This window comes from Podarcis gaigeae (genome assembly GCF_964106915.1).
Source record: "Podarcis gaigeae genome assembly, chromosome: 1".
In the NCBI taxonomy this organism is placed as follows: domain Eukaryota; kingdom Metazoa; phylum Chordata; class Lepidosauria; order Squamata; family Lacertidae; genus Podarcis; species Podarcis gaigeae.
In genome coordinates this window covers 85640933-85651093 of record NC_139678.1, presented here as the reverse complement: position 1 = coordinate 85651093, position 10161 = coordinate 85640933, and the positions used below count along the sequence as shown (strand labels likewise).

General features: G+C 43.1%; 1 protein-coding gene across 15 annotated transcripts in view; it reads right to left on the bottom strand.

The window, feature by feature from the left end:
• Window positions 1-1843: 1843 nt before the first annotated feature.
• The window catches only part of TTLL4 (tubulin tyrosine ligase like 4), a 29369-nt gene continuing 21051 nt past the window's right edge, over window positions 1844-10161 (bottom strand). For 7 of the 15 annotated variants that reach the window (XM_083737762.1, XM_083737758.1, XM_083737765.1 and 4 more), the window contains 5 exons: window positions 9754-9856; window positions 8566-8776; window positions 7875-7945; window positions 7558-7640; window positions 3668-5950 (listed from right to left, as the gene is read on the bottom strand). In XM_083737762.1, the coding sequence (XP_083593888.1) occupies window positions 5797-5950; window positions 7558-7640; window positions 7875-7945; window positions 8566-8776; window positions 9754-9856 (622 nt within the window). In that variant the 3' untranslated portion in view covers window positions 3668-5796. Of the gene's footprint in view, window positions 3644-3667; window positions 5951-7557; window positions 7641-7874; window positions 7946-8565; window positions 8777-9753; window positions 9857-10161 lie in introns of those variants that run through there. The other 8 variants (XM_083737770.1, XM_083737759.1, XM_083737761.1 and 5 more) reach the window with 4 other exon arrangements.

Genomic DNA, 10161 nt, shown 5'->3' with positions numbered 1-10161 from the left:
TAGTGGCCATCGAACCGCAAAAATTACTTAAAGACCTTTCATTTAGTTTATACTCACCTGAGAGTGGCCGGTCTTGAAGAATACTCAATTTTGAGTTGACATGTATTGCTAGAGATGTTCTAGGCCTCTAAACCAACTTGCTTGCCTCAAGGTGCCCACCTCAAAAGCAATTACTCCCATTTCAAGATATAAAGGAGCTGGAGGACTTGATTAATGCTGCTCTACTCTTTGAAACCAGAGCAATTTCTCAATTGTTTTATAGGGTGGCGGCAAAACAGAAAGCAAACCATAAGAGTATAGCTATGATATTTAAGATTGGAATGCATATGCTGCTTCTACACAAACTGCATTAGAGGTATGGTGACCATAGGATGATAGTTATGGATTGCCGCACTTCAACAATATCCTGAATAATGGTGGCTTTGCTAAAGTGCTCATATGAAATCAAGGTTTATTGAAAGCCAGGGCAATTTTGAAACTTAGCTGGACATATTAAGCAGCAAGAAACTCTGGAGAGCTGTCAGATTTCTCAAACCTCACATTCTTATTCTAAAATCTCACGTATTTATCCAGATATGCCAGTAAACTATCTCTTGGATTTAAAAACCTTCAACACTGAAGCAGCTTTTGGAGCTCTGCCTTCAACCAGTGGACACATTCACCAGTGTAACACTGTTTTATGAACTATTGCCCCTTGTATATATTTCCAGGAGATGCACTGCTGGCTACATACCTGGCTAAAGTGGCTGGGTGGCTTGTTTAAACTTATCTACATATTTGCTTAGCAATACTGCTGAGTCTGTAACTTTGAAAGTAACTGTTTTAAAGGAAGTGTGGCCACAAATCCCAGAGATTAGGAATCTAATTGACAGGATAGTTTTATGTGAATTACAGATTCAGTTTGGATATCTCTGAAAGACTTTAGGTGGTTGTTTTTTGCTAGGCAATAAAAGATTAATTAGATTTGCCCACATGACATTATGGCAGCTTAAGCAAATCAGATATATTACAACTGCATATCTGCCTGGAATAGCACACATATGCTATTCCTACCTCCTATGCTGAGCAAAAAAACCAAACCAGTTTTCTTTGCTTGCAGAGCAGAAAAGCTATGATTTATGACAGACCCAGTTTTCACGCCATGCTAAGTCAAACTATGGAGTAGCCCTCCTCTATAGCTGCTACTGCAGCCAAGCTGCTGTGAGCTAAGCCACAGTTTGGCTTAGCATTACTTCTGAGTCTGGGTTCGTCTAAGCCACAGAACAAACGTTGCCAAGAACTCATGGTCTGTTTGGAGCAATATAAACCACAAGCTGTGGTTTGGATGCATCACTAAGCCAAACTGTAGGTTAGCTCAAATCAGCGCAGCGGCACCAGGACCAGAGGAGCAGGAAAAAGGCCACAATCTTCTCTCCAGGAACATGCCCATTTGCTCATTTGTGTTAAGCCATAGCAAAATGGGCCAGATTCTAGGAAGTTTATCTAGCAGTGTATTTGCTCCACTTTCTTCCCACTTTTTTTTAACCTCAGCTTATTAGATTCACTATAATTGGGCCTTGTATAATAAATTTAGGTGAAGTGAGGCAATCACTCTATAGAGGTTGATGTTTGTTCTCCTCTTCCTCTCTCAAGAATTTGGTGTTGACAGCAGAAACTCACATGGCTTTCCAGGGTCTAAATACCAATCTGGAGAAAATTTGCTTGTACGGTATTTCTTAGATAAGCAAACCTGCTTAGTGGCAGCTTAGAGGAGCAGGGCTCACCTAGACTCAAAAATCCCTGAAGCACCCAACATTACCTTTACTGCCACCCGAGTTATATCACAACAGTCATGACCACATACTTGCACTTAAATCGTTTATTTTGTTTTTTTTTAAAAAAAATATCTTTAATTTAGCAGTGTGAGTTAAATTGGACTCATGGCATCCTTTTGAAAATGTATATCCTCCTCTGGATCTTTCCGATGCACACTTCAGAAGACCCAAACAACCACTAGTGCTCTCCATGCAGCAATAAATTGACCACTGACATTTCACTCTGAGCAGAATAAATCCATCTGAAGAAGATAGTTGTGTTAAGCAAGTTGAGACAGCAGCTACTCGAGCTTCAAATCCCGAAATGTGGAAGGTGCTGGGATGGCTTCTCCTCTATCCCAGAGCAATCTTCTTCCATTCCTGAAACACTTGGGCAGAATTCTATGCCCTTCTACATAGGGTGGCTCCTCACAAGTCATAGCACATCTTTTTGTTCCTCTCAGTATCAAGCTCTATAGCACGCTGCTTGGAGGATCCACCTTAGCAAGATAAAACCAACCATTGAGGCTTCTATTTACTGCAATAGTTTGCTTTAGGGGAAAAGAAAACCATCAGGACAAGGAAATAAGTTCATTACAAAGCACTACATAGGAAGTTACCTTATACTGAGTCAGACCATTGGTCCATCTACCTCAGCACTGTTTATGGTGACTTGGCAGAGGTTCTCCAAGGTTTCAGCCACGAGTCTTTCCCACCTTATTTGGGAACCTGGGATTTTGTGCATGCAAAGCATATGCATATGCTCTACCACTGAGCTGAAGGGTGATATCTGGCCAGAAATGCAATGCCTTTTCCCTAGATCTTTTGAGTTCCACCAATTTACATTGAGCGATCCATGACATTTTGTGCAGAGTAGTACCCACCTAATGTTCAAATACTGATGGGGCATGGGGGAAGGAGAGAACCAGCAATGCCTGTTAATACCAGGAAACAGAGATAGCTGTGTAAACCACATTGGAGGAGTGCTGAACACCTGTTTGCTCGTAATTACTCAAGTCAGGAAGGGTGGGTGGTGGTGGCAAGAGTATAAGGCGGCTCAGGGAGACGGCCAGCTGGGAGAATTATTTAGGACACTCGAAGAGGCCTCTCCACTTTCACACTTCTACACAGCTAGCTCTTTTAGGTCATTCAATACAATCCTAGGAGTCAGGCTAGTTCACAGAAGATTGTCGCTATGAGATTTGAGAGGGACACATTAGGCACCAACCTCCTACAGAGCCCAAAGAAGGGACATGACACTCAGTTTTCAGTAGGGGACAGTGAAATAAAACCTGTTGCAGGGCTAGGACACATAGGTTGGTTCCTAAAAGAGGATTCAAAATGCAAGCCTTCATTTTGTGTACCAAGCAAACAGGGAGAGAGGTTTTAACCAAGTTAAAACTGAACATATATTGAGGATGTTAGCAGTAGGAAGCCAACTCTCCCTCTACCCTTGTTTTATTACCTTACTAGAAATTGGCTTGTCCTCCTTTTGCTAATGCACTGCCTCACCAAGATCTCAGCACCTGCCCAGCTTGGCTTGCAAAAAGGGCATAAGAAATTAAAACAAAAATTCAACACTCAAGCCTCCTAAAGGATTAGACTGTCTTCTGGTGGCTTTTTGGAGAAAAGGCTGTCTTGCAATAGAGATTAGTGCAACACACCCTTCCCCTCTGTTTACAAAGTTTTGCAGGGAAGGTTGATAACTGTCAACTGATGAAGCTAGTAGCCAGGAACATATAGAGTATGAACTTGGAAGAAGCAAGCCGTCTCCACTTCTATCTTCCCAACCTCAGCGACAGCCAAGCTGGCTAAGAGAAGAGCCAAGCTGGAGAGAAGTTATGATGAATCTGAAGGGGATGGAAATAACAAGCCAAGGGGAAAAGAAGCTTTAATTCAGGGGATCATGCCATAAAGGTCTCACCAAGATAGATACCTGTGTTAATACAGCCAGTGAAGTAAGACAGAAATGCAAGGTAAGTCGCTGCCTGCAAGGCAGACTCTGAAATGATTTCTAGCAACTCATTCCCTGGCATGATGCAAGGAGAGCTGCTGCTTCTACTGCTAAGGCCCCAGGAGAAAGCACAGCTACATCCAGTGTGCCTGGCTTGGCTTCCAACTCTATGTTTCCCAGCTTTTCTGCTCTTAAGAGCTTAGTCACTGAGGTTACTTAGGAGAAGCAAATGACAGATGTAGTAAGAAAGAGGTGCCCTGTTGTTTTGGTGTTATGTGCTCCGGGGAATCTCACACCCCTCTGCAATGACTTGAACCACTTTAACAATAAATGCACACTGCATCTATATTCTAGATTACAGCTGCTGTATCCAGTTGTATCCAGGAGATTTCCAGGACTGTGTGATTCATAAATACTGCCCTGACCATTGGAGAAGCAATCTATTTGGAGAGATGCACTGTAGGAATGATGCCTTCCTTTTTCTGGCCATTTATATCACAAGTAGCCACCTAAACACATCTCACCACCATAGTGAGAAATACTTACAGGCATTTGGAATATCATTACTGCTACATGGAAAAAATAGAAGACTTCACAGTGATGCATGCCTCATGCTGTCCATAGCATCTGACTGTGTGTGTGTAAAATGAGATAAAAGGACTCCTATCCTTCATTAAACAGAAATATTTCTTGCAGCCAAAGTTGTTCACCCTCAAGACTCAGAATTTAGCAGCTTCCTGCACGTGGTGTCTGAGTACAGGCAGGAAATGCTCCTAAGTGTCAAGGTATCAGGAGTCAAGTAGAGCAACAGATGCATCTATTAGTGCCCAGGGATCAGGACAGCAGACGGCCCTTGCTGGCTGTAAGCGCAAGTTTACCAACACATTCCGGACATACGCACACAACTGAAAAGTGTACCCAAAGCTGGGATCCAGTACCAGATTCAGATTAGGAGTAAAGTATAACAAGTGGAGAAAAGGCAGAATTCTCCAGCAGAAGGGAGAAGGCACTGACTGATCAGAAATAACACTGACTGAGGCTGCAGTACTTAAAGCAAGAATTATACAGCCAAGCACCACTTGGGCTAAATTATAGTCAAGTCTTCTTTAGGGGTAAAGAACTGGAGAGTGTTCTAGGGTGTATATGAATGCTAGGAGGATTAACACAGATAACCACCTGACCCTAAACCAGAGAGGAACAAGAAGCAGCCACCTTAGCACACCTTTTTCAGAGTCCCAGCACAAAGCTAGAACCCACCACCAGTGCTTAAGCTACACAGTTGTGCTTTGGACCAGCACACTGCAAAATCTGCTTCTCCAGAGTAAAAAGTAAGTAGAAAGTACCTTCCATAACTAAAGTCCATCAGGAAATCTGTACCCAGGAACTAAGTAAACATGGGTGTGTACCTAGAGAATAAGAATATTCAAGGAATCCCCACCACCTCCCTCACTGTTTAAGCCTATTTCTCTTACGACCATGCACCAGAGAGTTTATGAAAAAATATCTGCCTGATTTACTGGTGTTAAGCCATTCTAAAGTTTGTTTTCCCACCTGTTCAGCTAATAAGGAATTTGTGTCATGTTGTGAATACATGGGTTATTATGTCAATTGCAAACATGCAATTGCCTCATGGTAGCAGCTCATTTCACAAATGGTCATTGAGGTTGTCAGTGTCTGGCGAAACCTAGCATGTCAGCACTTAACAGCGAGAGGCACTTATGGCTCAAGTGGTGACGATCATGGCAAGGTCAATAAACTATAAGGAACTCACACTAAAAGTTAAATAGGTTTTCCAAGCTTCTGTGTTTAGCAACTTCCTTTGTCATAAAAAAAAACTATAAACAGAGCATTTGTCCCTTTTAACCAAGTTAAACATCTCCTCTTTGACCCAATTCCCTTTCCAAAAAAATAGTTCTACGTGGGCGTGCCGGACGAAAGGTCCTCCCCATCTTTCCATGCTGGCTCTCCTAGCTTCCGTTGAGGTAGGTCACGTACGCCCCCTCCTGAGACCATAAGGAAGGGGAAGTTGGCCACTCACTCAGTCCCCCATCACTTCACTAGGCTTGAGTTGCTGAGGGTCCGAGGGATTGTGGGTTTCTTGAGACTTCCAGCTGTGTATTTAATCTGAGGTAAGCTTTGAGTGCAAGGGTTTGGCTCAGAGCTTCGGACTGGCTCCTCCCCATCTCGCTGGACAAGGATTTTGCTGTTGGAAAGAAGACAGAACTTGAGACAGAGGCAGATCTGTCTTGCAGCACAGAATAGAGATCACACAGAGAGAACCATTTCCATAGCATATCATTTTCACCCGTCTGAAGGAAACAGTAGTCTTTCTATTACTACTGTGTCATCCCTGTATTTGATGGGGAAGAAGGTTTTAGGGCTTATGGCTCACCACTGCCTAGGCCTGTTTACCACAATGTGCTGTAACCTCGGGCTGCCTTGAAAACAGTCTAGAAACTTCAGCTGCTCCAAAACAGGGCAGCAAGATTGTTAACAGGGAGTGGCTGAAAAATTGTATCATGCCTGTGCTTTGCTATCTACAGTGGCTTCTAATCTATTCCAGGGGACAATTCAAAGTGCAGGTATTAACTTTTCAAGCCCTAAAACAGAGATGGAGAATCTGTGACCCTCCAGATGTTCTGGGACTAGAACTCCAATAATCTCTGGCCATGGGCCATGCTGGCTGGAATGAGACAAAGGCCAACAACAACTGGAAGGCTGCAGGTTCTCTATTCCTGCCCTAAATAACCTGGGGCTAGGTTATCTGAAGGACTATCTCCTCCCATATATACCCAGCCCAACCTGAAAATCATCTTTAAAAGTCCACCCCTGCCAGGTGAGGCAGCTGCCAACTTTTCAGTGGCCATAGGTCAAGGCCTTTTATTCAGCTAGGCTTTCCTACTTAAAAACACGGTCAAAAGGTGTGGGGTTTTTTTAGACATTGGGTACTACTGGTTCCTCTGCTGATGGTTTTATTTTGAAGTTTCAGTTTTGTTTGTGGTTTTGTGTTCATGTTGTTTTTACATTTTACATGTGTGTGTGTTTTAAAGTATACTGCCCAGAATACTTAGTGTTACAGGTTAGTATAAAAATGCTACAAATAATTATTTATGTCAGATATATACCAAAGTAAAAATAATAAAGGCTAAGACAATGACCTGGTTTGAACTTAACATGAAATCCTAGCTTGTAGCTACATGATCAAAGCTGCCTGACCATACATGGGCTCAGGGCTACTCAGGGAAAATTAAGATTGGCACTGTATCCAGCCTCCATGATTTTTTTTAAAAGCAGGAGTTGCAAGTCAGAATGGCAGAAAAGTCTCACAGCCACTGCAGAGTGCCTCAGTGGGCACCACACTGAAAAAGCCCAGTTGAAACTAACTATAGTTTGCCCTTACTGGATATAATGATTAACCACGGTTAGTTTAAACCCAGAAGCAGATGCTTCTAATTTAATCCTCTGGCACATCCTAACAGGGGCAGAAAGTAACACATAAACAGTTAAGATCACGCTTGTTAAAAGGGTAATATATCAGGGGAGGAATGTAAAGGTGGCATATAAGTAACAAAGAAGAGTTTCCTTTCTCTCCATGTATTCATGAGAAGGTTAACATGCATTAAAATATATTAACCATGGCTACAATCCTACACACAACCACCTGGGAATACGTCCCATTGAATGCAGTGGGGATTACTTCAGAGCAGACTTGCAAAGAATTGTACTATAAGGGAATGGATGAAAAATCATGGACAACCCCCAACTGGAAATGTATTGAGATATAACAGTGGCTGGTTCTTGCAATCTCACCTGGTTCTGCCTAATTCCATCTTGCTCAAGCCATTCACAGGGAGTTCATTCTTCATATAGAGGTGGGATCTTGGAATTGACCACTGAAGTTGAGAGAGTGCAGAGTTAGACAGCTAGTGAGGGGGCTACTAAATGTTCCTTTCTTATCTCCCAGCATACCTCAAACTTAGTGAAGCAAAGGGAAGGTGCTGCAGGCCAGTAAGACAGCCACAAATATAGAGCCACTTGATTAGTAACAAGTAGTTCTGATGGGCACCCTCATGAAAAAGCAGAACATATCTAAGGTATGAGGAAAGGCAAAGAGGGCCCACCCTTACCATCACTGTGGATTCTGTCACCACTCCATTATGAAAGCCTTTGTGACACCAGTTTCTGAGCAGATCCACCCCTGCAGAAAGGAACACCACAGAACGAATGCTAGTTCACATGTGAAATTTTGAGGGCCATTACTAAGCAACTGCCCTGGATATAAGAAGGCAGTGGGTACACGTAATGCAGGGCCTTGATACTGAGCGACCCAAACACACACACACACACACACACACACACACACACACACTCAAGCTGCAATGGTATGATGCTCATTTGAAGATGTTGAACTCCCTGGTCTATTCTATGGAATTATCTGGATACACTCAAGAGAAGCAGGTAACACTGATGAACAGGAAGGCTCTGGGTGAGGGTGTGGGCTTAAAGATAGGCAATAGAAACCAATGAAAGGACAAAGGGGTGGGCAAGAATAAAGAGAGACTTCTGCCCCAAAGCCAAAGATGTGGCTGCAAGGTGTGGGGAGTGGGGAAGATGACAGAAATGACCCAGCAAGAAGCAACACTCAAACCACACTGGCAGCCTGTAAGGATGACAGATAATAATGCTATGTGAAAGAGCACAGACAGCTCTGGGTTAGAAAGCAAGGTATGCAGTCTACTTATAAAGGGCTGGATCAAACAACTAACTGCTTATCCTAGAAGGGAGCTTGCAAGAAGGAGGTGATGGGAACTTTTTTACCTTTGACCTTATTCACGAAATATTTCAGCTCCCACTGGGAAGTAAGGATGTTGTAGTATCGCGGCTGCTCAAAGAAACGTAGGTAGTGCATGGAGAAGCGCGAGGGGAAAACTCGCTCAAACTGTCCACGTCGAGCGAATTCATCCTCTGTCTCTACTAGGACACGTACATCATCTGGTGTTAGAACATCTAGGATGGTGGAATAGAACTCCTGCAGCCAAGATGGACAGGGAAACACCTTGGTTTTCCAGGAGGTAACTGCACAAGTCTACATGCATGCCACTTTCGGTTCTCTAAAACCACTATGATTGCCACTTTAGGATGGTGGCCACGCAACACATATTACCCTCCCACTGTGACAGCAGTGGAAAGACAGAAGAGAGATATCCAAATAGGAATTTGTTGGAGGGGGTGAAGAAGAAAAGGCAGGGTTCTTGGTTATGGTTCCCAAATGCTTCTTGTACCCCTTGAACAAACTAAACCAAAAAGCATGTGTGTAAGTCAGAAATGGGAAATCTTACTGCTTCAAGGCACACCCATTATAACAATGGCAACCAGTGGCTATGGCCTATTGGGTCTTAACTATAGTTTGTAACATTTTCTTAAGCTATGCTGTGTATTTGATGGGCTTAAGGTTTGACACTAGCCTTGCTCTGAATACAGTTGAAATACAGCTCTTTCTAACTTCAACACTTAGCCAAATCATATCCTATATGTCAAATACAACCTCCTTCAAATACCAGTCCTTCTGTGAATAAACAAGCACCTCCTCCTTGTGTGTGGATGCATCTTACCTGCATCTGACACATTTACTGTCAGGAAAAGTGCTTGGTTGAACTCTTAAGCACTCCCCAAGCCAAGCGATTGTAATGATCACCTGCTAGTACGAGTCAATATTTCAGTGTAGCTACCTCTATGCTTTGCAACTCCTTGTCTAGTAATATTAGGCAGGCATCCTTACACCCCTGCTAAAAACTTTTTTTTATTTTAGCAAGCCTAGCGAGAAACATAATTTAGTTATGTATACTTGTTTGATGAAATTATATTGCTTTATGCACACTACTTATGGTTTCATTTAATTAAACAGTTAATGAAATGATTCAAAGAAGAGCGGAGAACTCCAGCCCAAACATGCATGAAATCTCAGAATGAGGGCAGAGTATTTCGGGAAGGCATGTTCTCGCCTACCTGATCAGGCACTTTTGAGGTCAGATAAAAAGCTCTTTTCGTTTTCTCAGAAGTGAACAGCTCCAGAGATGACTTACTCTTCTCCTTTGTGACACTATTCAAGCTGGGCACAGCAATAATTAAAGTTAGTACACAGAGAGTTAGTCAGTGCCCTCAATTCAGCCACCTATAGCCAGAACCATAAGCAATACTCTGTTAAGCCAAAAGAAACGAAAAAAGCCTCAAACGATCCATGGAGTCATAGATCAAGGATGGGGAACCTTAGGCATGGGGGCAGCGTGCAACCCTCCAGCTCCTCCATCTGGGCCCCAGGACTCTTCCCAGGCCATGCTCCCTTCCCCAGGCCCCATCCCTCACAAGCCTGCTTCATGCTTTCCTCAACCTGGTGTCCTCCAGGTGTTTGCTGCT